The sequence below is a fragment of the Microtus oregoni genome, unplaced genomic scaffold (assembly GCF_018167655.1).
Source record: "Microtus oregoni isolate MIOR12 unplaced genomic scaffold, Mior012 000025F_ref0000491, whole genome shotgun sequence".
Lineage (NCBI taxonomy): Eukaryota > Metazoa > Chordata > Mammalia > Rodentia > Cricetidae > Microtus > Microtus oregoni.
The window spans coordinates 26256855-26283338 of record NW_024543084.1 but is presented as its reverse complement, the minus strand read 5'-3'; the positions used below and the strand labels follow the sequence as shown (position 1 = coordinate 26283338).

The following is a 26484-nucleotide window of genomic DNA, read 5'->3' as shown; positions in this document are numbered from 1 at the left end:
GACTTAGGGGAAGGTCTGGGCTAGGCCTAGGAATGGACCAAGAAGGTCTTGCTGCTGGGCCGGGAGTCCAGGGTCTGTCTTTTTAGGGGCACTGGCACGGTGGGAAGTGTGGGGGGTCTAAGGCCATTTGCTGTTTCTGTAGGTACTGGGGTCCACAGCAGGTTCTGAACAAGGAAGACGGAGTTTGTAGGAGATAAACCATGGTAGCTGATAGACCAGGCTTCTTGCTTTGGTGAGCTACGTCTGAGAAAAACCACGGTGACAGGAGAGACAGATGTAAGAGAGACAGAAAGGAAAATGGAAAAGAATCAGAGAAGGGGAGATGGTGCAGGGAGATGAGAGTAGAGACAGTGCCAGGTGCAGGCAGGGGACCTAATAGAGACAACTGGCTAAGACCCTCAGGCAGCGCTCCCAGGATGAGGATTCAGACAGGCATCCCTCCACAGCTGAGGCAAAGACTGAGCCTACTCACACGCTTTGATATTCTTCCCTGGAGCCAGGGAAACTGAGGCTGCCAGGTCTAGCCACAAGAATCTCCAGAGACCTGCCTGTTGCCCGCCGTCTCAGTGGGCCCCATACCTGCGTCACCACGTTATAAGTAAAGCCTAGATCCAAATAAGGTGAGGTCTTTGGGTAGGTGAGCTGGCCAAGTCCTTGAGAGTGAGCGAGTGGTGGCTGGCCCGGCAGTAGATTTGGGCCTCCTCCAAGACTCGCCCGCACGAGGGCGGGCGCACACGCAAAGGCTATAAGGCCTGGTCCTCCACCCTCCGCTGCTCACTCAGCCCTGTGCCCACACCACGTAGAAGCCATGGAAGCCATCAAGAAGAAAATGCAGATGCTAAAGCTGGACAAGGAGAATGCCATCGACCGGGCTGAACAGGCCGAGGCAGACAGGAAAATAGCTGAGGACAAGTGCAAGCAAGTAAGAACCTTGTGCCACGCTGGGCTGCTTCCGGGCTTCCCAGTAACTTCTCTGTGTTGATTCCTTCCTGTCTCAGGCTCGGCCTGAGAGTGAGCATCCCAGGAACTCTGGGGCCTTGGCACTGCCGGGAGGGTGGGGGTTGATACTGGGGAGAGAAAGGCAAGGTGCCAGTTGGGGAGATGGCCTCCAAGACTGATGACCCGCGTTCAGTCCCTGGGATCCACAGAGTGGGAAGGAGAGAAGCTCCTGCAGTCAGCTGCCCTCTGACCTCCGCACTTGCACCATGACAGTAGGGGGCGTAGTTTTCTAACAAAGAAAAGCTGAGGGGAGCCCAGTTCTTCCCAGGAGGCTGTGGGCATCGGCCCAGGTGGAGCTCTCACACAGCACAGGAGCCGCGCTTAGGCTGTGGTCTCCAGAGCCCCGGGTGTGAAGTCTGAAAGGCGCGGGCCTGGCGGTCAGGGTGTGAGTCAGGGCGGCTGTGTGTGGAGGCTTCCTCTCCCTGTGCGTTACCTCCAGTGTGTGCGCACTTTGGTGTGGTGTGCAAACGTCGTGTTTCCTCACTACAGGGTTGAGGAGTGAGGAAGATAAGATGGTCTGTCTGTCTTTCTGTCTGTCTGTGTGCTTCTGTCACAGCCACAGGATGATCACATCTTGCTGGGGCTTTAGTGTCTGGACTCACGTCCATGAGGTCTTATCAGCATGGCCATTGCCCAGTTGTGACAGCATCCTGGAGAGAGTGGCTGTGTGTGGAGAGAGGTGACCTGTGACCCGCTACAGTGGCCACAAGTCTGGGTTCCAGGGAGCGGAGCATTGAGTACCCTGTATACCGGGCTCCTGTGACAAAGCCAGAGATCACTTCCATCCAGACAGCTTTGGAGCTGCCAGGAAGTTTGGGGCGCAAATGCCCAGGAGGCCTTGGGGGATTCCCTGAGGAGCCGATGGGGGGAGGGGGCAGTGAACACTGGCCAGGCTCAGCACTCACAGACAATCACTGCAAATTCATTTGTTCCAATGTTGTGTCCAGAGCCACAGCTGGAGAAAGGAAGACAACTCTGCCCCCCACTCTGCAGGGTGTACCCACCACACGGTCACCTAAGAGCCCACAGAAGCATCTGCAGCCTCAGATAAACCCAGGGATCCCCCAGGATAGTGACACCACACTGGAAGCCCTGCCCAGACCAGGGGTTAGTTCAGACAGAAGGCTTCATCGCCGTGTGCCCAGGGACAAGCACAGTTCTCTGTGCCTTTGTGACCTCCCTGTAAGGTGGGGAAATCACAGAGCCACCTCCCCAGCTCACATGGAGGCTCACGGGTGACAGTGCAGGTGAAACTCTTGGCCCAGTGCCAAGCTCGGAGTCAGCACTCAATAAATGTGGGGTCATATCCTGCCCCGCCTGACTTCCCCTGTAGGCCTCCCCATCCCCCGCTGTCCCAGAATTGCCTGGAAGCCTGCGTGTGTGACACATATGTGTAGGCCGGCTCCACTCCTCCTCCTTCCCTGGAGCCCTCCCTGACAACCATAGTGGCCCTGTCCTAGACCGCCTGCCCGTATCTGTGTGGTGTGTGAACACTGTGTCGCCCAACCCTCAAGTCCTCACCATGAAGGGTTTGGCTTGGAAAATAGAAAAGTAAGTCTGCAGCTCCGTTTCTCATTAAGTTGTGACTGGTTGGTCTAACGACTCTCCCAAGGGAACCCAGTGCTCAAAAGAGAAGATTCTCACAGTCCCCAGCCAGCTATGTGACCAAAATAGTGACTGTTTGTCCTGCTTCTCGCTGGATTTTTCTGTGTGTGTGTGTCTGTGTCTGTGTGTGTATGTATGTGTTGTACACGTGTCTGTATCCCAGGCGGCAGAGGAAGATGCCTGGTGTCCCGCTCTAGCACCCCTTGAGGCAGGGTCTCACTGGCCCTGGGGCTAGCTTGGTGGCCTCCTGTTACCCCACATAGTGCTGGTCACAACACATGCGCAGCCATGGGTTTTTATATGGGTGCTGGGGATTTGAACTCAGATTGTCAAGTCTTCTTCTTCTTCTTCTTCTTCTTCTTCTTTTTCTTTTCTTCTTCTTCCTCCTCCTCATCTTCCTCCTTCTTCATCATCATCATCATTTCCAAGTCTTTTTCTCAAGAAACCTGCTAGGAGTGATCTGGGTTCAAATCCAGGTCTCTCTCGTTTTATTTGTGTTCTGTGTTGGGGAAGGGCACATGTGAAGATCTGAGGACAGTTTTTTTGTTTGTTTGGTTGGGTTTGTTTTTTTGCTTGTTTTTTGTTTTTCGAGACAGGGTTTCGCTGTAGCTATCAAGCCTGTCTTAGAACTAGCTCTTGTAGACCAGGCTGGCCTCGAACTCACAGGGATCCACCTGCCTCTGCCTCCCCAGTGCTAGGATTAAAGGTGTGTGCCGCCACCGCCTGGCAAGATCTGAGGACAGTTTTATGGGTCGGCCCTCTCCTTCCCCTGCTGGGCCCATGTCATCTGGTTTCTGACACATGATCCAACCATGTAGCACAGGCTGGCCTGCAAACGCGGTCCTCCCGTCTGAACTTCCCAAGTGCTGGGATGACGGGTGTCTACCACTGTGCTTGGCTGCAGGCCACCATCTCTGAGCCCTTAGTGAAATCTCGGGATGCTGAGGCTGGCAATGGAGGCTGCAGGGTGGGAATGGATACTAACGTAGATGCCCCTTCCCTAGAGCGCCTAACACTGTGTGAGGAAAGAGAGAGCCAATCAGGATCCATCGGACCCAACCCCTGCCCCTGTGCCCACCGGGGACCTCCAGCCAGATCCGGTTCCTGGCTGTGCCTGTCCAGGGTGGAAGTAGAATGGAAAACTGTCCTGGCTGTTTCCTGCCCACTCCCAACTCGGGGCAGCAACATCCGTGAGACTACTGCCCTTTGACCCCGCATCCTGCCTCTACCTCACTAAACTTTGTATCCTATGACCACTTTACTGGGAGAGAAACTGAGGCCGAAGCACAGTAGTTGACCAGGGAAGGCTGCACGCCCACACGCTTTGTGCATGAGATTTAGACAGAAGTAAAACAACCCAGTTCCCGCTGGAGTTGTTCTTTCTTCAGACCACCGCCTCCCACCGGAGGCTTTGGGGTGTCACCAATCCAGTCAACACACTCCTGAGGGGCTGCGGACGGCATGGGGGGAGTGCCCACCACACAAGCATGAGGAGGACCTGAGCCGAGCACAGCAGAGCAAGCCTGTAACTCCAGCACTGGGGATCGGGGCTCCCTGCCCTGCCAGGCTAACACACTAGTGGACTCCAGTTTCCGTGAGCGACAGAAGTAGATGCCTGATGTTAACCTCTGTCTCCCACCTACACACATGAACCATAGGCACGCCCTGCTGTGTTCTGATGCTGGGGCCCATGGAGACTTCAGCTGCAAACCCGGGGTGGCAGACTCCGGATGCCAGAGGGAGGAGGCTGGGGATACTAGGGATAAGTGGGCTGACAGCAAAAGGTGTGGCCAGCAGAGCCTCACATTCAAACCAGAGCTGACATCCAAGTTCTACCCATGTGACCCTGGAGTCCAGTCCCCTTTCAAAGACTCAGTTTGCCACTCTGTAACATGGGGCTTCAGTGAGCCCATGTCTGCCTCAGTTCTTGTTCAAATGCTGTCTCCTAAAACATCAGGAACTCACTAAAGGCCCAGTCAGGTGAGGGGACGCATGCCTGTCACCTCAGCACTCTGGAGGTGGAGGCAGAAGGGTCATGAACTCAACCTCATCACCGGCTGCATAGAGAGCTGGAGGATATCCTGCCTCAAAAAACAAATGGGTTCTGGAGCAACGGGACTGTGGCTAACAGCACTGACTGCTCTTGGAGGGCCTGAATTCAGCTGTCAGCACCTGGTCAAACAACTCCCAACTTCCTGTAACTCCTGCTCCGGAGGATAAAACGCCTGTGCAGTTACCTGCACACACAAACACACACACACACACACACACACACACACACACCTCTTTTTTAAAAGCATACAAAAACCCCTCAAACTCTCTTTACAGGCTCTGAGTCCAGTGGGGTCCTATCTGTTTCACACTGAAAGAATACCCATGCATGGTATACAGTAGATGCTCAATAAATACTTCACAGGTCCAGAAGGAAGATGGGGGTGGGTGAGGGCTGGCCCTGCTCTGGGAGTTGTCTTTAAAAAAAATGACTCACTCTTAGTCAGTCAGCTTCCTGCCTGAGTGTTCAGAGTTCACCAGACCAAGGTTTCCATTCTGCAGATGGGGAAACCAAAGTCAGAAAAGGGGTCAGGAGTCAGATATCTAGATCTGGGAGCCAAACTCCAGGCTCCCTGCCTGGGGGTCAGGGCCCTGGCTCTAGCCTCAAGTGCTAGGGAAGATGGAGTGGCCCAGACACATCCATGATAGTGGCAGAAGTCACACAAGCCAGCTGAGCTGCTCTCTGCTGTGTCATCTGGGACTGGCCCCTGTGTCAGACCTGGCTCTTCCCCCCCTGGAGGGTGGGCTTTAATTCCTACCCACTGAGGAGTGCCTCGGGACCTCCCAGGTGGCCCTTCATACAATGCACTGGAGGAAGAGAGGAGAACAAAGTCTTAACCCCACTGGAGGGAGGCAGAGGAAACAGATCTCTGAGAGCTCAGGGCCAGCCTGACCCACACACTGAGACCCTGTCTTAAAAAAAAAAAAAAGAAAGAAAGAAAGAAAGAAAAGAAAAGAAAAAAAAAAGTGGACAGCAGCCAGCCTTTAATGCCAGTTCTTGGGAGGCAGAGGCAGGTTTATTATTCTGAGTTCAAGGCCAGCCTGGTCTATAGAGTGAGTCCCAGTACAACCAGGGTTACACAGTGAGATCCTGTCTTGAAAAACAAGGAAAAGAAAAAAAGAAGTGGGCGGCATTTAATGTTCTCTGGCCTGCTTTGTGCACGCGCATGTGCACACACTTGCACAACACATGTTCAGCTGGTTATCATTTTAGTTAACACTGACTGTCCACAACGATCAGTCTTGCTGGGAGCATTCAGTACCCAACAAGTTTATCTTGAGAACTGGGTTCCAGTCCTGCGCTGGGTAACCTAGGGAAGGCAGTGCTTCCCATGAGGGAGTCAGAACAGGATGTCCCGGTTAGGGATGCCCGCTGGGAGCCACGTATAGCATTAGGGGTGCAGCAGCAGGCTGCACCAGGAGATCCCCTAGAGTAGACACAGGAGTGGCCCTGGCAGCTAGGAGGTCAGACGGAGGCTGGGTGGCTTCCTGAGCCGACTGAGAGAGATGGATGGAACGCCTCAAACGGGAAGTGGGGGACAGACCCTCGGGACAAACAAGGCTAGAGTTTGGAGAAGGTTAAGGGACGTGTTAATTAAAGCAGATTCACGACAAATGTGCAAAAATTAGAGCGCGAACCTGAGTTTGTAACGGAATTGTTCTCTGAAAGGCGAGTCTTCTTCAGCAATGGGGAGCCACGGAAGGTTCTCAGCAGGGAGACGGGCCTGCACAGCAAACCTGGCAAGAGCCCCAGAGGTTCCACTTTGCTTAAACAGCCATCACCTGGAAACTGTAGTCTGAAAATGGACATGCAGGATGGAATTTGTAGTGTTTACAAGCAAAGGGAGGCTCTGACGTCCTCAAGAGTGCGGATGCTGTGAGTCCAAGAAGTCAGTAGTGCACAATTACTGAAATGTGTGTATGATTTATTTTTATTTTATGTGTGCGGGTGTTTTAACTGCATGCATGCCTGTGCGGTGGTGTCATGGAGGCCAGAGGAGGGTGTTGAATCCCCTGGAACAGGAACTGGGAATAAATCCAGTGTTCTCTGTAAGAGACCTGTCGACATATACTTTTTATTTTCTTTCTACATTAGTGTGGGGGGCGCGTGTGTGAGGTCAGAGGGCAGCTTGTGGGAGTGGGTTCTGTGGATACTTGGTGGCAAGCGCCTTTACCCGCTGAGCCATCTCACCAGCTCATAAAGACTTGTTTCTTGGCAGGGCCTCAAACTCCCGATCCCTCTGCCTCAGCCTCCCAAACACTCACTGGGCGACAAGCGTGCACAACTATGTCCATACTTTATGGATAAGAAAACTGAGGCCCAGAGAGCTGGGACCCAGATTCTTAAGCTGACTTGTTCTCCTCTGTGTCCCCAGGTGGAAGAGGAGCTGACGCACCTCCAGAGGAAACTGAAGGGCACGGAGGACGAGCTGGACAAGCACTCGGAGGACCTGAAGGACGCCCAGGAGAAGCTAGAGCTGGCAGAGAAGAAAGCCTCCGATGTAAGTGCAGCTGCGGGCGCCCGCTCAGGCAAAGCGGGGCGGGCCGCGCGGGAGGACCAAGAGCCCTCAGGGCAGCGGTGGCCAGCGGTGCCGACGTCAGCCCCCCACCCCCCGGTGCTGACGTCGCGGGCCGGCCGGGGTGACCTCATCGGCCCGACGGCAGAGGCCGGGGGGCGGGGAGAGGCGGGGGCGGCCCCGGCGTGGCCAAGGCTCACGGGCCCGGGCGCGGCCGCCCAGCTGTCGCCGGAGCCCAGCGGAGCGAGCGCGCCATGGCCGGCCTCAACTCGCTAGAGGCGGTGAAGCGGAAGATCCAGGCCCTGCAGCAGCAGGCGGACGACGCGGAGGACCGCGCGCAGGGCCTGCAGCGCGAGCTGGACGGCGAGCGCGAGCGGCGCGAGAAAGTGAGCGACCCGAGCCGCGCCGTCCCCGACCCCCGCGCGACCCCAGCCTTCGCCCCGCGCTGCAGCCCCGCGCACTCCCGGGCCGCGCAGCATTTCCGCGCGCCCTCCTTTCTTCCCCGCTCCGCGCGCTTCCAGCTCTCCCTCCCTCCGTCCTCCGCCTGGGTCATCTGCACCCCGGGATCCAGAGCGGGCGGTGTACGCTGACCGGGCGGGAAACGGGGGATGGGGCGCGGAGCAGTCCTGCGTGGGGCTCTGCAGGGCGGCCGGGGAGGACGCCGCGCTCCCATTGTCTGCGGCCGGACCGCGGTGGGGGCGGGGGCGGCGCGCGCTCTCGCGTCTTCGCGCCCGAACTTTTCTCGGCGCGTCCCTGGGGTGCGGCGGCGACGTGTCCGCCGAGGGTGGGGTGGGGTGCAGGAGTATCTGTGCGCAGGCGTATCTGGGCGCAGGCCTGCAGCACCCTCTCACCTTGTCTCCCCAAAACCCTGGGAATATCCACTAGGGGCCCTCCGGGGTCGGAGCGCAAGGAGTCCGGGGACCCGGGTGCATGAATACCTCCGAAAGAGGAAGCAGCCTCCTCTTTATTCCTGGGTCAAGCCTGGGGCCGGAGACGGATCTGGATTCTAACCGAGCTCTGGCACCCACAATTCGATTCGCATTTCTCTCCCAAAAGTCCGGTGGAGATGGGTGGCCAGACAAAACCAGGGAGGTGAATTCGGGACGATTCCGGGACTCCGAGAGTCCCCAACCTGGGTACTAGAGCCACTTTTGTTGGCTAAGGAGCCTCTCAGACAAGGGAGAAATGTTGAGGGGACGTCTAGGGACCCTGAAAGCCTGAGTGTAGGGACTCAGGGCTGGGACCCTAGAAACTGCCAGGCCAGGAGGAGTTGGAAGCGCAGGCACCGCCTGGACTCCTCCCAAGGCAGTCTGAGCGACAGCCTGGCCCGAAAGGCAACCTTGAATCCCTCAAGGGCCGCTTTGGCTGGAGGAAGCCTCAGAACCGGGTGAGAGCTCCACACAGTAGCTGTTCTGGCCTTTCACACTCCAGTCCCACCCTACACAGCTCCAAAATGGCCCCGAGCCTCCAGCCAAGCCAGGAATTTGGCGGCTCGGGGGTGGGGTGCGGGAGATGCTTTTTGGAAAACTTGGGGTTTCTTTAAAAGTTTGTGTGACAGAATGTGCTTCTCTTCCTTGTGGGGAGACGTCTCAAGTTGATTACAGGCCAGAAGCACCCGGACCAGAAATGGGGTGGGGGGAGCATGTGGTAGACTTCTGGGCCTGTCTCCCAACAGCTGGTTTCATTTAGATTTTTGTGTGATTAACCGACGTCTTCCTGTTCCTGGGCCACAAGTATCTAGCGAGCCTCTTTTACCTTATAAGGGAAACCCTTTGTAGCCCGTGGAAAGCTTTGATTGCAGGAAGGGGCGGAACTCGGGATGACTAGCCTGGGGAGGGGGGGTGAGTGAGTGAATGAGAGTGTGTGTGTGTGTGTGTGTGTGTGTGTGTGTGTGTGTGTCTCGCGTACCCGCATGCGTTGCCGTTAATGGATGTTTATGAACGAAAGCTCTTTCGATTTTTAAGCAGTTGAAAATGTGCCAAGATTCAGAATGTGCCTCCTCAATCTAAATTCTTTCTCTTTTCTTTGAAACAACTCCCGACTCAAGAAACTCAATGTGGCTGTGAAAGTTGATTACTACCCCGGGTGTGGCCTTGCACCTCTGCAGACTCTTCTAGAGGCTGGGGCTGTCCCTGAGTGCTACAGTGTTTGCTTAACATGCACAAAGCCCGGGTCCCATCTCCAGGACAGGGTGAACTGGATGAGCTACTCCCAGCACTTGAGGTTGAGGCAAGGAAATCTGAAGTTCAAGGCCAGTCTGGACTACAAGAGACCAGGACTTAGAAAAAACGCTAGTGACTGCAGATTGCAGATGGGTATGAGGTTCTTTGGGAAACAACAGAAGTTAACAAATCAGCTAGTAGTCCTAGCGCATACTTTTGCTAAATATACTAGAAACTCAAGTGGGTAGGAACCAACCGTGCCCTAGTTGTTGGAATCTGGTAGGCACTGGGATGGTTCAGCTGGGTACAGGTACTTGCTGCCAAGGCTGACCCACATGGTAGGAGAGGTCTGAGATACACAGGCACACATGTTGGGCGGTGCAGTCGCAAACTGTTGTCTGTGTGTTGACAGGCACCCTGGCCCGTCTTTCCCCACTGTGTGAACAGGGGCAGGGAGGACCCAGACTGCCACTTGTTTGGTTTTTTTTGTTTGTTTTGGTTTTTCGAGACAGGGTTTCTCTGTAGTTTTGGAGCCTGTCCTGGAACTCCCTTTGTAGACCAGGCTGGCTCCTGCCTGCCTCTGCCTCCCGAGTGCTGGGATTAAAGGTGTGCGCCACCACTGCCCGGCTTCCCACTTGTTTTTATAGCTGTCCCCATGTAGTGGTTACCCCTGAAAGGGAGCCGATAGCCTAACTTCTTCTCTGTCCCCTTCAGCTGAACCCCATGCACCCAGACACACATTGTGTGTGATGGAATTTCAAGTCAGGTCTTTATACTGGGCAACAAGAACTTCTAACTGTGTGAGCTCCCCAGCTCTCCACCTCTCTCTCTTTCTGGTATTTTGACACAGGAACTTGCTATATAATAAGTAGTCCAGGTTAGCCCGTAATGATTTATCCTTTGGCTTCATTCCCCTGGAGCTGGAATCACAGGCATATCTCACCATGCTCTGCTAATTGAGTCTCATGTGACCAACTTTTTATGCTCCTTCTTGAGGTGGCCATCCCTAGGTAACTGGCCTGGCCTCCAAGCCTCTGAGGGATAAAGGAAGAAGGGACTTACCAGCCCCAAGTCACTGAACAAAACCACTGCACTGATGGGGCCTTGTGTCTCCACCCATAAGATGGGTGAGACTTGAAGATAAAGCAGTACCAGGGCCAGGAAGATGGCGCGGTTGTTAAAGATGCTTGCCAACAGCTGGGCTGCCTTGAGTTTGCATCCCAGGACACAGTGGAAAGGGAGAGCTAACTCCCAAAGTTGTTGTCTTGACTGCTACACAGGTCCCTGCTTCTTCACACACACACACACACACACACACACACACACACACACACACAATGAATGTAATTCAGGAAAATAATGGCAAAGCAGAGCCATCAGAGCCCCCGCCCCCACCCCCACAGCCTTTCCCTGTTAGGGATGAGCCATGCCCTCGCCTTTGGTCAGAGCCCTTAGTCCTGAGAAGCTCAGTCTTTGATAGAGGCATAGAGAGCGACACACACAACCTGCCTCCTTGGCCCCAGAGCTCCTGCTCTTCTGCATGCTGTGAAAGGGCCCCCAGAAAGCCTGCTAACAGGGCAGCTCCAGGGCAGCCTACTTCCTGAGTGTTCACAAGGCCCCAGGTCCCTCTCCCACTAGGAAAGGAGCAACCACAAACAACAGAAAACACCAAAAAGCCAGTAGTACTACTTGGTCTGCCCCATGCCCTTCGCACAGCGTTCCTTCCCTTCTCATCCTATCCAGCTTCACGGCCTCTTAGTGGGACCGGACTGAGCCTGTGTATGGGAGCCGACTAGGAACATGCTTAGCCGGGTCCCTTGAGACTCCTACCTTGAGCCTGAGAACCTTCTGGAACTTACTCTAATACTGAGTCTGTTGTAGGTTGTGGGTAGGCCAGCATTAACCTAGATTTCATAGTGGGTTCTGTAGCTGAAACTGGCCTCCATCTGGCCATCCTTCTGCCTCAGCCTTCAGAGTGCTGAGATGTTGGGCTGGCCTGGAACTCACAGAGATCCGCCTGCCTCTGCATTCCAAGTGGGCCACCAAGGCTTGGGTTTCTTTCCCGTTGCAGTTAGATTCTTAGTCAGCACGTGATAGCTGCACAGGTGGTCTCTCCTATGTTGACTTGCTTGGCCATCAGTCACAGAGTGAATCCCCAAAGTTCTCGAGGAGACGGGGTGCTTAGACTTGCCCATGGTGTCACAGCAGCACCTGAGAGACTGAAGCAGGAGGATCCCTGAGTTGGAGACCAGCCTGGCCAATTCGTGAGGCCCTGTCTCACAGACAATCATTTTTAAAAATCAAATTTAAATTAAGATGAGAGTGAATTCTCTTGAGCCTGGACCCCTGGGGTGGGCTGTGGCTGGGGGTCGGGGTCACGGAGGGAAGGTGGTGGGGGCTGCCGCTCGCCAGCTTGCCATTTCTTAACCTGGCTGTGCCTCTGACTTCGCAGGCTGAAGGAGATGTGGCTGCTCTCAACCGCCGCATCCAGCTGGTGGAGGAGGAGCTGGACCGGGCTCAGGAGCGACTGGCCACAGCCCTGCAGAAGCTAGAGGAGGCCGAGAAGGCTGCGGATGAGAGCGAGAGGTAGGCTAATGCATCCAGCTTGGCTCCGTGTGTAAGGGCTGAAATCAGCAGTGCCCGTGTGAAAGCCCTACTGTGTTTGCACAGGACACTGGGGCTCGCTGGCTGCTAGCCGACCTCCAGGCTCAGAGAAGGACCCTGTCTCAAGGGGATAAGACAGTCATAGCGGGACACCAGACGTCCTCCTCTGGCCTCTATATGTACAAACAAATTTTAGATGGAAAAAAAAATGTTGAGATAATACTGGTGACCTCAAAGCAAAAGGGAAAGACGATGGGATTTTACAGATGTGTGACAACCCTATAAACACCCCATTTGTGTGGTGACTTTTGGGATTTGTTTTGTTTTGTTTTTTTTACTTGCTTATTTTAATTCCCTTTTCTGTTTTATTTTGTTCGAAGCAGAGTCTACCTACGTAGCCTAGGTTGGCCTCAACTCCTAGCAACAACCTTCCTGCCTCGGCTACCTGAGTGCTGGGATGTCAGACGCTCTCCCAATGTGCCATCTTGGTTTTGTTGTTGTTGTTGTTATTTTGTTTTGATGATGGCCTAGGAGAACACATTCCAACAGGCAGAGAAAAGCAAAAATGAGCAGGTCGGGGCTGGGGCCGTGCTGCTTCCCGGGGAAGCCACAGTGGCTCATCCCCATTCGAGAAAGGAGTTCCTAGATGATGGTGAGAAAGAGGAAGTAAAGGCAGAAGGGGAGGTGCAGCAGTGCACGTGTTTAGTTTGTCGTTTGGTTTTGGGTTTTTGGTTTTTTGGTTTTTTTATTTGGTTTTTAAGACACGATTTCTCTGTGTAGCCCTGGCTATCCTGGAACTCACTTTGTAGACCAGGCTGACTTCGAACTCAGAGATCCGCCTGCCTCTGCCTCCTGAATGCTGGTATTAAAGGCGTGCACCACCACCGCGCAGTTAGCAGTAGACGTGGGGTGATCTCCGTCATTTGCATAAATGGCGGTCCCCGTGACTGGCAAGCTTCAGGCTTCCGGATGATGACAGCTGTATTTGGGGTCAGTATATAACCAGCCATCGCTGTGTGCAGCTGATTGTGCCGCTTTAGTGATATCTGCTTCCACAGGGAGCTCTGTCCCACTGTTCCCCGGAGTGAGTGGCTCTGGTGTCTCTGCTTAGAGGGATGAGGGCCCAGTGCATAGCTACAGAAGCTCCAGACATGGACAGTGTGGCCAGCTGGCCCAGCACTGAAGGTTTACCAGTGCAGGCTCCTGCCAAAGAACTGAGTTCAGACTGCGCTGCTGTGAACTCAAACCAGACACTAGACACCAACTAGGAGCTGGGCTTGCTTATGCCTACGGGCTCTGTACTCAACACTGGGAAAAGTCCACTTGGGCTGACGGGGTAGTCCAGTGGGTAGAGGCACTTGCTGCCAGATCTCATGACCCGAGTTCAGTTCCTGGGTGGAAGGAGAGAACCAACTCCTGCAAGCTGTCCTCTGCCCTCCACATCTGTGCCATGGCATGTACACACCCTTGAACACACACAGCACCCATACTGGGCAGCTCACAACTGTATATAACTTCAACTCCAGTGAACACAGTACCTCTGACCTCTGTGAGCACCTGCAGTCACACACACACATAATTAAAAATAATAAAATAAAGCTGGCAGTGGTGGTGCACACCTTTAATCCCAGCACTAGGCAGAGGCAGGCGGATCTCTGAGTTTGAGAACAGCCTGGTTTACAGAGTGAGTTCCAGGACAGACTCCATAGCTACACAGAGAAATCCTGCCTCAAAAATAATAATAATAATAATAACTAAAATAATAATAAAACCCAAAAACAATAGGCCAGTGAGATTGCCCAGTGGGTAAAGGCACTTGCTGCCAAGTGTGACATCCTGAGTTCATTTAGTGCTTGGGACCCACAATGTGGAGGAGAACCAACCCCTGCAGGTATTTTCCAACTTCCACACTCATGCTGGGGCACATGCACCACACACAAATAAATGTAAAATTATAATAAAAAATAAATCCGGTGTTTTATCATATTCCACATTTTAATAATGTGTGTCACCAAGCTTTGTGCCCAGCTTCCATCTGGTCTGGTGTGTGGTGAGTCCAGCCTCTCCTGAGACTCGCTGTATAGACCAAGCTGGTCTAGAACTCACAGAGAGAAATCCACCTTCCTCTGCCTCCTCAGTGCTGGGATCAAAAGGCGTGTTCCGTGCCCCACCGCTCCTGGCCTCTTTTTTTCCAGTTGATTATATTTCGCTTGTGTGCCACCGATGTGTGGAAGCTGGAACATCTGGCGGTACTGGTGGTGACAAGCGCTACCTCACTGAGATACCTCTCTGGCTAGCTCTCGTTTTTTTAGACAGGGTCTACCAGTGAGCCATACATCTGGTCAGCAAGCTCCATGGATACTGTCCCCACCTTCTTGGCAGTGGTGTTTATGTGGTGCTGGGGAGCAGGACCAGATCTCATGCTTGTGTGGAGGCCTTGACCCACCGCCATCTCCCTGGCCCCGCCGCCATCTCCCTTGACCCACCACCATTTCCCTAGCCCCACCGCCATCTCCCTTGACCCACCGCCATCTCCCTGGCCCCACTGCCATCTCCCTTGACCCACCACCATCTCCCTGGCCCCACCGCCATCTCCCTAGCCCCACCGCCATCTCCCTAGCCCCACAACCTCTCTGATCCACTCCGGCTGAGTTGTTCTGACCGCCCTAGGACATCCTCCTTTCTGACCTGGGTGTACTTTTTGCGTCCTTTATCTGAAATGATTGGGGCAGAACGTACTTAGGAATTTGGTTGTTTCTAGATTGGGGGATATTTGCATAAGCATAATGAGATATTTTAAACGGGGGGGGGGGGATCCAAGTCCAAACAGGAAGTCCATGAGTACCCTAAGCCCCTTCTACCCAGGACCAGGGTCATTTCATGCATTTCTACTGCTCACTCCTAACAGCAGCCTGGTGCGTGAGGAGTTTTCCATCTGTGCTGTGACTGTACTCACGGGTTCGGGTTGTGGGTTCTTAGTGGAGAACTCTTGCTTACGGTTCACATAGCATTGAGCATGTCCCAAAAAAAAAAAAAGTTTATTTTGAAAGTCAGGCATGGAGGTACATGACTTTTATTTTTGAGCACTTGGGGCTGTGCAGGTTATGCTTGCCTTCCCTGTAGTCTTTGTAGTGCAGCTTGTCCATTTTGTTTCCATTCAGCCCTGACTCTGGAAGCTTCCGGTAATTCCCTTCCATCCCAGCATAAACATTCTGCCCATACCAGGCATGGACACGTTCTTTCAGTTCTGTGCCTTTGTGTGCTTTTGGTTTTTGTTCTGTTTTTCTGGTTGGTTAGTTGGTTGGTTTGGAAGTTGTCTCTTTGTTCTACACAAAGTCTCACTGTCTAACCCTGGCTGACCTGAAGCTCACAGGCCCCTTGCCTCCGCCTCGAGGTGTGCCACTCTGGCTTTTGTCTGCCCTTCTTCTTCTTCTTCTTCTTCTTCTTCTTCTTCTTCTTCTTCTTCAAACTTTTGTTTTTATTGAAACAAGATCATGTTATAGAGCCAAACTCTATATAATATGAGTTATAGAACTCAAAGGCCTATCTCAGTATCCCAAGTGCTGAGATGACAGACATGGGCCACTGACCTGCCAGGCTCCTCCAGTTCTCTCCTTACCCTTAGCTAAGCCTCGTGCAGATGAGGGGTCTAGAAAGCCATCGGTGACTCTCAGTTCCGACTACACCTGCTCCTCAACATTCCCGCAGGTGTCACTCCATAGTGACTGCTGATGTTCAGGCTTGTCTTCAGTGAGAGGAAGAAGAAAGGGGTGCACCCTGAGGAGCAGGACCAGCTCTGCTGCTTAGCAGCTTCATAACCTTGAGCCTTTCTTTCCCTCAGTTTCTTTTTTTAAAAAATATTTATTTATTTATTATGTATACAATATTCTGTCTGTGTGTGTGCCTTCAGGCCAGAAGAGGGCACCAGACCTCATTACAGATGGTTGTGAGCCACCATGTGGTTGCTGGGAATTGAACTCAGGACCTTTGGAAGAGCAGGCAATGCTCTTAACCACTGAGCCATCTCTCCAGCCCCCCTCAGTTTCTTTTATCTGTAAAGTAGAGATAGTAAACCCACCACATGGAGTGATTGTGAAGTCCACCAGACATGGTGATGATGTATGCCTGTCATTCTAGTGTTCCCTAAAGCTGAGGTAGGTGTAGCCCAGGCTCAGTAGCAAACCCTGTCTTCTAAGAGCTAATAAGAGGGGTGTTGCGGGTAGGATTGGAGCTCAGTTGATAAGAATGCTTGCACAAAGTTGGTTCAGTCCTCAGCACCACATAAGTCAGGTGTGATGATACAAGTCCATCGCCCCAGCACTGAGTAGGTCGAGGCAGGGGGATCGGGAATTGAAAGCCATTCTTGACTGCTCAGTGACTTTGAAGTCAATCTGGGCTATGTGAGACCCTGGCTCAAAAAATGAATGAATGTGGGTCTGGGGAGGTTGTTCTGGGTTAAGTGCTTGCTGCCCAAGCCTGAGACCCCGAGTTAGTATCCACATCCTCACACAAAAGCGGGACATGGGTGGGTGTGCCTGTAATCCTGACACTGGAGAGGCAAAGCCTGTAGGATCCTGGGGTTCCATGGCCAACCAGTCTACAGAGAGCAGCAGGCTCTAGGTTCAGCAAGAGACCCGGCTCAAAAAGATACCATGAGCTGGAGAGGTGACTCTGCAGTCAAGAACACCGACTGCTCTTGTAGAGGATCTGGGTTCAGTCCCAGCACCAGGTGGCTTCTCAATGAGATGAATATGGAAGTTGATGGGTGTTGGGTGGAGGCATTTGAGGACCTGGCTCTGACACCCAACCCCGTTTGCAGAGGCATGAAGGTAATAGAGAACCGAGCCATGAAAGACGAGGAGAAGATGGAGATCCAGGAGATGCAGCTCAAAGAGGCCAAGCACATCGCCGAGGAGGCTGACCGCAAGTATGAGGAGGTGAGTGAGACCAGTGGGGGTGGCCACAGGAAGTGGGAGGAAGTGATGCTGCCGATAGGAACCCAGTGGAAGGCTGCAGTCAGGACGATTCCCTCTGTGGGAACATCTGTGTCTCCAGACACAGCCACTTAGCTGGGAAACTATCTAGACGGGTGCCAAAAAAAGTCCTGTGACCCCTTGTCTGAGTGATTGGAGACCAGCTCATCTGCTCACTCCTCTTGTTCCTCAAGCTAGATATGAGACCAGTTGGCAAATGCTGGGGTCATGGCTGCCAGTCAGGCTCTGCTGTCCTTTTTTATCTTCTTGGACGTGGGATCTCATACTAGCTCGGGCTGGCCTGGAATTCCTGATGCCTGGGCTGGCCATGAACTTTTGACTCCGTGTCCACTGCCTCAGCTTTCCAAGTGCTGGGATTATAGGTATGAATCGCTGTGCCTAGCTGTCTTGTTTTGGTTTTCCTTTTTTTTTTTTTCTGAAAAAGATACTTCTGTAGTCTAGGCTGTTCTCCCTATGTAGAAGAGAATACAAGAATGGCCTCTGAAGTCCTAATCCTCCTGCCTCCATCTCCAAAGTTAGAGAAAGGGTCTAAGGTATCTCAGGCTTGCCTCTAACTACCTTTTATATAGCCAGGGGTAACTTTTAATTCTTGATTTTTTTTTTTCTTGCCTCTGCATCCCAAATGCTGGGATTACAGGCTCTCATGCTTGGTTTTATTTTGGGGGGCCTCCCAAACAGGGATGAGCGTGTCCACCACACTGGGCTCTAGTCCTCCTCCCTCCATGTTCAGTGACTCAGCTCTACCTTCTTGCCTGCCTCACTTTGGGGAACCTGACATTTTCTGTCCCTTGCAGGCTCCAGAGCTCTTAGATCTGGAGGGAGCGGCATCTGAAAGGAATGGCCCATGGTGGGGTGGATCTCAGCTGGCCCTTCTGTCTCTGTAGGTAGCGCGGAAGTTGGTCATCCTGGAGGGTGAGCTGGAGAGAGCAGAGGAGCGTGCGGAGGTGTCCGAATTGTAAGTGGCAGAACGGGGCTAAGCTGCTCATCCAGCTCCAGGTGGAGGAGGGAGAGTGGGCTGTGCTCGTAATTGCCTGCAGCTGGGGCCTCCGCTCAAGGGCTTGGGCAGCCAGGGTTCAGGGCTCATTCCTCCTTTTTTGCTTCATCAGCTGACAGAACATGATTGATGGTTCTTACTACCAAGGGAACCTTTGCCCACCAAGATACTGGGAAATTGAGTTGAGACCCCAGGGCAGCCTAGAGGCCCCGAAATTTCCTTCTCCCAGCCAAGACTACTGTGTTTTGCTTTGCTTTCTGTTTCTGTTTTTGGTTTTTTGATACAGGGTCTCTTGTAGCCTGGAACGCCTGATCTCCCTGCCTCTGACTCCTGGCTACTGGGATGACAGGCACACACTACCACACTGAGCTTATAATTTTTTTTTTTTTCTGAGACAGGGTTTCTCTGTGGCTTTGGAGCCTGTCCTGGAACTAGCTCTGTAGACCAGGCTGGCCTCGAACTCACAGAGATCCACCTGCCTCTGCCTCCCGAGTGCTGGGATTAAAGGCGTGCGCCACCATCGCCCGGCTGAGCTTATAATTTTTTTGTTTTTTGAGACAGGGTTTCTCTGTAGTTTTCGAGCTTTTAAATTTTTGTTCCTCACAGTTTATACATATATATACAACACACACACATTTTACTTTGATTACATCACACCTCCTACACCTTTTATTCCCACTGCCCCTTTCTAACTTTCTTCTTGTGTGTGACCTGCTACAGTTATTAGATATATATATTAGTATGAGCATGGCTGGGGGTTATTTACCTGAGCAAAGCAACTTGCTGAAGAGCTACCCCATTAAAGAATGCATCTCCTCCACCCCCAGAGACCATTAACTACTGATAGCTACTTGGGCAGGGTGGGCCTCATGAGCCCATGCCTCCTCCATGATGGAATGTTGACAGCCCCATCCTGTGCAGGTCTTGGGTGGGTAGCCACTGCTGCTGTGAGTTTGCAGTAGCCCTGTCTTGTGCAGAAGACAGCATTTCACACCTCTCTTCCCCATCTTCTGGCTCTTATACCCTCCTCTCACTTCACCTCCTCAGTGTTCCTTGTTGGCTGATTTTGTTTTTGAGACAAGGTTTTACTATATAGCCAGGCTGGCTTGGAACGTGGACTTTCCCATGTCCCAGCCAGGCCATGTGATCTTCACAGAATGCTGTCTGTAGATGGCAGGTGCCCCACAAGCGGTTCAGGGCTTTGCTTCTGATATTGGTATTGGTGCTTGACACATTCCCGCTGGGGTAGCTCAGCTAGAATCCCACAGGTTCCAACAAACAAAACACCTTTCCCCTTGGCCTTGGAACAGGGATCCAGCTCCTCAGAGAGCCCTGCAGGGCTGGGAGCACCCGGGTTTCACAGATGCATTCTAGGCTTGTCCTGGAGTGTCCGGTATGAACTCCAAATGCCATCTCCCACCTCCTGGCTTCATCTCATATGCACACCTTCCTGAGAAAGCCTGGCCAGTCACAGATTTCACAAGTCCCTATTTCCTCATCCCTGGCAGGTGCCCAGTTTACTTTACAAACCCTCCAAGTGCCCTCCTGCCCTGCCTCTGCCTGTACCTGGCAGGAGAGGGTTTGATAAGCTCCCGGCATTCCTTGGGGAGTGGGGTTTCTTGGAAGAGAATTGCCTGCTGTAATATGAGAAGAAACACAGATCTTTTGTCTTGGTGCAGAAAGTGTGGTGACCTGGAAGAGGAGCTCAAGAACGTCACTAACAACCTCAAGTCACTGGAGGCTGCTTCTGAAAAGGTCAGATGGAGGGGAGCTTGCTATGCATCGTTCTGTTCTTCAGTCCAGGCGACCTAGCATGTGCCGGGGTGTCGGCATGCAGACCTTTGCTAATGGGAGCCTTGCTGAGGCAGGCTCTCTCACTGAAGCTCATCTATTTGGCTAGTCTAGGTAGCCAGCTTGCTCCAGGAATCCCATGTCCACCGATGGGCTGCCACAACCACCCAGCTTTTATGTGGACACTGGGTTCTTCACTGTTCACTGCCAGGCTATGCTTCACTCACTCAATCATCACCCCAGCTCCTTCCCGTTTTGAAAGTCTTTATTTAGTGTGCATAAGTGTTTTGCCCGCGTGTATGTCTGCACTGCAGGGTGTCAGGTCTCCCGGCACTGAAGTTACAAATGGCTGTGAGTGTCCGTGTTGGTGCTCGGAACTGAACACTGCCCCTCTGTAAAAGCATCACTCCAGCCTCCATCCCCCTCTTTTTAAGACCTGCCTTTTGGTTTCTCCCACAGTATTCTGAAAAGGAGGATAAATATGAAGAAGAAATTAAGCTTCTGTCTGACAAGCTGAAGGAGGTGAGTGTGGCTATGCCCAGCCATGTCCTACATTTTGAGGGGCTGATCTGAAGCAAGGTAGTGACTCTCTTCTTCCCTAGGCTGAGACCCGAGCTGAGTTTGCAGAGAGGACAGTTTCCAAACTGGAGAAGACGATCGATGACCTGGAAGGTAGGAATCCCCACCTCCCTAAGCGACTCGTGGAAAGCTGGGTGAAGGAGTCTATGGAGGGACAGACTGGCCTTTGTTTCCAGAGAGGTCTTCAGAATTCTCAGAGATGCCTTGCATTCTTTAAATGCCTCCAGTTCTTGCTGGCTTGTCTCCCAGAGGCAACGCTTATCTTAGTGTGAAGAAAAGGAAAAAAGGGGCCTACAGGGCCTCGGTTCCCTGGGGCAGCGCACAACTCAGCATTTATTATTTTTTTCTTCAAGATAGAGCATGGAAATTCCAGACACTTGGGGTTGGGATCTTCCAGGCTGTCTCATCCAGGAAGGGAGGGAAACTCACGCTTCATTCTTCATATCCCTTATCCATATAAGGGAAAACGTTCCCTTCCAAAGGGTGACCTATGGCAGGGTGACATCATTAAATCGGCAGAAGTCCTCTTGGGCCCAGTGGTGATGGTAGTGGGGGTTATTTATCTTGAGACAGGGTCTTATAGTGTAGACTAGGCTGGCCTTGCCTCTGCCTCCCAAGTGCTGGGATTAGTCATGTGCTACCAAGCCCAGCTCACCATTATTTTAAGAGCTCATCTAGACAATTCCAGTTGAGAGACCTCTTAGTAGTCACTCCATAGGGCTTAGTCACACTGTTTTCTCACTCTGCTCCTCCATCACCCTGTAGACAGAGTGCCCAAAAGCTCAAGTAAATAGTTATCATGAAGGATCGGAACCAGCCCTCAATGGCAAGCCTCTCTGAGGGCACACCGTGTGCCACCCTGGGTCCTAGCCATCTCCAGGGACCCACCTCCTGGTACGAATGTTAGCCTTTTCCCATGTGTCAGACTCTGACCGAAATGACAACAGGCATCTTCATCTTCTGTCCCTGCCACCTCATGTTTGAGCTGGAGCCATGTGCCTTTGACCATGGCTGGGATGAGAGGTAGAGGCTTTCTTTACCCGTGGTCCTTTTCTGAAAAGAATTCCAAAAGCCAATCTGGTAGGGGTCCTCAAACACAGCAGTAGTACCCCTGAAACATGGACTTTTGTTTGTTTGGTCAGAGAAGTGCTGGCTTTTCAAGCATAAGGATTTGCATTCAGCTCCTGTAACCAAAGTAAACAGACTAGGTGTGTCTGGGCTTGTAGTGCAGGTACCAAGAAGGGATTTGCTGGCCATCCAGTCTAGAACACTATGCCTGGGATTAAAACAGTAATCCTCAGACACTCCAAAGAAAAAATGGGTTACGGGATTTTACATTTTCTTAACAAATGTACTAAGTCACCTGTACCTAGGGCCAGAATCTTTTATGTGTACAGCACCTCCTGAGTTCTGAAGCATGTCCCAGTTCTCCTAAAGCCTGGATCACACACACTAGCTATTCTATTTCACAGATGCACAGACTGAGACCTAGAAAAGTTAAATGGCTCACTCTAATGGTACAACTCAGGGCTTCGGTCCAAGAGCTGTGGCTCAGGAACTCCTGGGTTTAGCAAAGGAAAATACAGGACAGGAGGTCAAATTTGAGTTTCATCAAGGCAAAGAATTTCTTTCTTTTTTTTTTTTTAATGGGGGAGGTGCTCATGTAACACAGTATGAGTCGCTTCTATAGATGAATCCCAGGAATAAAACTGATCATGGAAGCGGGGACACACACCTTTAATCCCAGCACTCAGGAGGCAGAGGCAGGCGGATTTCTGAGTTTGAGGTTAACCTGGTCTACAGAGCGAGTTCCAGGACAGCCAGGGCTACATGGAGAAACCCTGTCTCAAAACAACAACAAAACCCTGATTATCAGGTCTGGAAGCAAGTGCCTTTTCTTGATGAAGAATCCAGCCAACCCAGGATTTTGCTTTGGGTTGGGGTGGTGGTGAAACAAGGTCACTTGTAGCCTAGGTTGGCCTTAGCCCAGGATAACCTTGGACTCCTTAGCCTTCTAGGTGCTAGAGTGTACCACAAATCCAGGCATTTGAGACAGGATCTAACTACACAGCTCTGACTAGCTTGATACTTGCTGTGTAGCTCAGGTTGGTCTCGAACTAAGAGATCTACCTGCCTCCTGAGTGCTGGGATTCAAATAATGCACTACCATGCCCAGCCGTATTTTATCTTGTCTGGGCCTTGATCTCTATTACTCCATGATATTCTGTGTGATTAGAACACAAAGTACTTTCTCAGCTGTGACTTCCACTGACAGTTTGAGTCCCACCCCCCTTTAACAAAAATACTTATTAATTCATTTTTCCTTCCTGTCTTAATCCTTACCAGAAAAACTTGCCCAGGCCAAAGAAGAGAATGTGGGCTTACATCAGACACTGGACCAGACACTAAACGAACTAAACTGTATATAACCCAGAAGAAGAGTCCTGTTCTGAGACCAACTCGACTCCAGACAGTGTGCCCTGTCTTCCTTTCCTCTCTTGTCAGAAGTTCCTCTTGTTACTGTGTCTCCACCTTGCTGGAAATGCCAAGCAGATAATGAATTCATGACCAAATATTTTATATCAGACAAGCTTTGAGCACCAGTTAAGTTTCTTTCCTTTTCCTTTCAAATGGCACCAGCTTCTTCAGCTACTCTTATTCTTAAATTGCATTTATTCTTAAAATAGGCAGGGAATTTCACACCGAGTGTAGTTGCTTACGGCTGAGAGCGTTTGGTTCCTGGGAATTAGTCAGCCCCACACTTTGAAGCACAGGCTCATGTATCTGATAGGATCTGGTCGCTGTTGGGGAAGTTATGGGAGGCTGGGGGTTGTCTCAAGAAAAAGTGTGAATATTTTCCACCCAGAGCAAAAATTAAAAACGAGCTACTGTGAGAAGTAAAGCCATAGAGAGATTAGCCCAGTCATGCCAAGTTGGCTCCACATTCCACTGTGCAGGACAAACTTCCTTTAAGCATTCCGTGAGGATGCTGGAGTGATTACCCATGTGTTTTCTGATAGATCCTTGATGCTGTCCCATGCACATTTTCCTTTCTCTCCAAAATTGTGAGGAGCAAGTGTCCTATTCCAGGGCTTGTCTGCCGTGGTCTAATGACATGCTCACAAGGGAACATGGCAGAGTCCAGTCCTTTCCAGATCAGTCATGTCAAAGACTGCTAGCAAAGCCAGGCACAGTGATGCTCACCCTTAATCCCAGCACTTGGGAGTTTAAGGCTGGCCTGGTCTACAGAGTGAGTTCCTGGGCTACACAGTGAGATTCTGCCTCAAACAAAAAGATTGCTAGCCACGAATATATTGAGCAGACATTTTTAACAAATGTTGGGCAACAAAAAGTGTCTCCAGCAAAATGATAGAAAAAGAAATTGGTTTAACTTCATCTCCATTGTTCAGGGAACAACAAATAGAAGCTTGACTTTGCCAAGACTTGAATTCCTTCGGGAATGACACTAATAAAAGACCAAGAAACTCCTGATTGAACTGGATGTGGAGTATTCTGTAGGCTGCACATTTTTTGGCTTTGTTGTAGTTTCTGCTTTCTCAGTTAACATCTCAGACTGAAACATTCCACATTCCCTAGCAGTGTGGGGACAACTCAAGTTTACAATTCCAACTGAAAAACCACCCTGCTTCTAGCTTAGCTGAACCCCTGCCCCTCACTCCTATTTATTAAGCATCACACTACCGGGGAGATGATCTTTTAGCAAACTGTGCAATTGAATAAAACCTACTCTGTTCTTTAGATTCTTGCAGTTGTATCATATGTGATAATATCACTTTTTCTACATTTTGGTCAAATAAATTTTTACATAAACAATGTGTATGGGTTTATTCTTTTTTAGTTCTTTGGCAATTTTGTGGTTATATGTAATACATTCTTGTTATTACACACACACACACACACACAGCCTTATCTCCTTCCCACACCTTTACCTCCTACTTCCATCTCTACCAGTCTCATTTAGTTAAACCAAGGCTTTCTGTTTGGAACTTTCCACTTAAGCCTGGTGGGATCATCAGTGGGTACACAACTATTTCCCCTTTTCCTGAATCTATCATCAAACTAGTTCCATACTGAGGGATGGGGTTCCCAGGCCCCTCTTCCTCCAACACCTGCCTGTTGATTGTCCCATTTTTGTGCAGATCAAGTATGGACATAGTAATTCAGTTATGATGATGGCTGTATCTTGCCCAGACGCTATCGTTTCCCAGCCCTTCTCCATTCTGGCTCTTACATTGTTTCCAACCTCCTCTACAGTGTTTCCTGAATGGTTAAGCCCTTTTTTTTTTTTTAGTTGTGTAGATAATTTTAAATATCTGTTTATTGTGCGTGCACTTGTGCATTGAAATGTATACCATGGAAAGTATATGGAGGTTAGGGGACAATCCAGAGTAGTTGGTTCTCTACTCACCATCTGAGTTTTAGGGTCTTCAGGCTTGGCAGAAATTGCCTTTTCCCACAGAGCCCAGCTGTGTATTTTAAGACAAGCAGGCACACAAACCATCTTATTCAACAAATGTTAGTAGAATGTAAAGTGAAAGAGACTGCCAAGAGCTCAGCAAGTACCTTCTTTGCCTTCCGCTGTGACTTCATGGTACAAAGATGATAACCACATTTCATTTTAGAAATACGGTGACTGGTTTTACAGTCAGGAAGGCAAGGTGGGAGAATGTCACTGACTCAGGATAAGACGCTGGCAGGATGGCGCAGGGTAAACGTGCTTTCTGTGTAAGGCTGACCACCTGAATTGGATTCCTGGATGCCACTGTGGAAGGTGAGAATCAACTCCCCAAAGATGTCCTTTCAGGGCTGGAGAGATGGCTAGGCAGTGTTCTCAGCATCCACACTGGGCAGCTCACAACTATCTGTAAACCTGGTTTCAGAGGATCCAACAACCACTTCTGGACTCAAGGGCATTTGTACTTATGTGATACATATACAGATAAATAGGCATACACACATATACATGAAATGGAAATAAAACTTGTCCTCTGAGCCAGGCAGTGGTAGTACATGCCTTTAATCCCAGCACTTGGGAGGCAAAGGCAAGAAGTTCTCCTGAGTTCAAAGCTGCCCTGGTCTATAGAGTGAGTTCCAGGACAGCCAGGGCTACATGGAGAAACCATTTTGAAAAACCAAAAAAACAACCTGTACTCACATGAGATAAGACATATGTATAAAGGGGAATATCTGCAATAGCAGTTGCTAAGAAGGAGAAGTGATCTTCCTGTTTGGCTGAGTGGCAGGGGACATGGAGTAATAGCCTGTCGTCTACTACAGTTTCACTACTGCAGTTGTTTTAATGTTTTGCTTCAAAATCTTGCCTTCAAGGGGATCAGGAGAGTGAAGAAAACGGAGGTTTTGTTGGGTATATTGCTGCAGGCTAGCCTAGGCTAGAGTGAGAACCTGACTCCCAAAGAGTTAGATGGGGTGGTTCACACCTTTAGTTCCTGCACTCAGGAGGTAGAGGCGGGCCAGATCTCTGAGTTCCAGGCCAGCTAGTAATGTTTGAGACCCTCTCTCAAGAAAGAGAAATGAAAGTCTTCAAAACATTAGTATAGAATGCAAACCATTTTCTTAACCAAATATAATTAAGAGTTTCCCTAATCAGTGTGAACAGCATGAGTTTAGACGGTACAGATGTCTTTAAATAGCATGATCCTCTCCTCTGAGCACCATACTATTATAAGATCAAAGTTCTTACTCCATGTGGTCTTTGATCCTTCCTCATCCCACTCAGTTGATTTCTAACTAAACTCAGGATGGTTTAAGTCACTTTTGTGCCTCAGCACTTGAGGCTTTGCTTACCACCACAATGGGAGAATTGGAGCTAGTGATGTGTGACTGTAATCGAAACTTTTTTTCTCTCTCTGGTGATGATTTAGAATATACTTAGGTTTGGCAAGTTTTGACAGACACTGAGAAGGCTAAAATAACAACAAAAAGGGTCTGGTGTTTGCTGACTTGTCCCAGTCTTGAGGGGTCCCCAATCCTCTGAATTATGGATAGAAGAAAGTGAGGTTAGGACCAGATTGTGAGGTGTGGACAAAGGAACGGATGGATTGGGTGACCATTAAGAATGAGCACACAGGGTGCATTCTAACGTGGGCAGGGAAGGGTATGATAATGTGACTATAGTAATGGGAATGGATTTGAACCTCTAAGAACCT

The 26484-nt window shown here is 50.9% G+C and overlaps 1 protein-coding gene across 2 annotated transcripts; it reads left to right on the top strand.

The window, feature by feature from the left end:
* The first annotated feature begins 769 nt into the window (after positions 1–769).
* Positions 770–24130, top strand: Tpm4 (tropomyosin 4). Of its 2 annotated transcripts, XM_041674489.1 has the most exons (9): positions 770–922; positions 7032–7157; positions 11787–11920; positions 16758–16875; positions 17817–17887; positions 19606–19681; positions 20177–20239; positions 20320–20389; positions 22643–24130. In XM_041674489.1, the coding sequence occupies exons 1-9, from the start codon at positions 809–811 to the stop codon at positions 22723–22725; spliced, it is 855 nt and encodes a 284-aa protein (XP_041530423.1). In that variant the 5' UTR covers positions 770–808; the 3' UTR covers positions 22726–24130. The 2 variants fall into 2 exon arrangements, with proteins under 2 accessions (XP_041530423.1, XP_041530424.1); XM_041674490.1 differs by lacking the exons at positions 770–922; positions 7032–7157 and adding an exon at positions 7325–7558.
* The last annotated feature ends 2354 nt before the right edge of the window (positions 24131–26484 follow it).

Coding starts and splice junctions, on each gene's coding strand:
- Tpm4 (XM_041674489.1), top strand. CDS start 809: ATGGAAGCCATCAAGAAGAAAATGCAGATGCTAAAGCTGGACAAGGAG. Junction 19,682..20,176: donor TGGAGGCTGCTTCTGAAAAG/GTCAGATGGAGG, acceptor TTTCTCCCACAG/TATTCTGAAAAGGAGGATAA. Junction 20,390..22,642: donor GACGATCGATGACCTGGAAG/GTAGGAATCCCC, acceptor AATCCTTACCAG/AAAAACTTGCCCAGGCCAAA.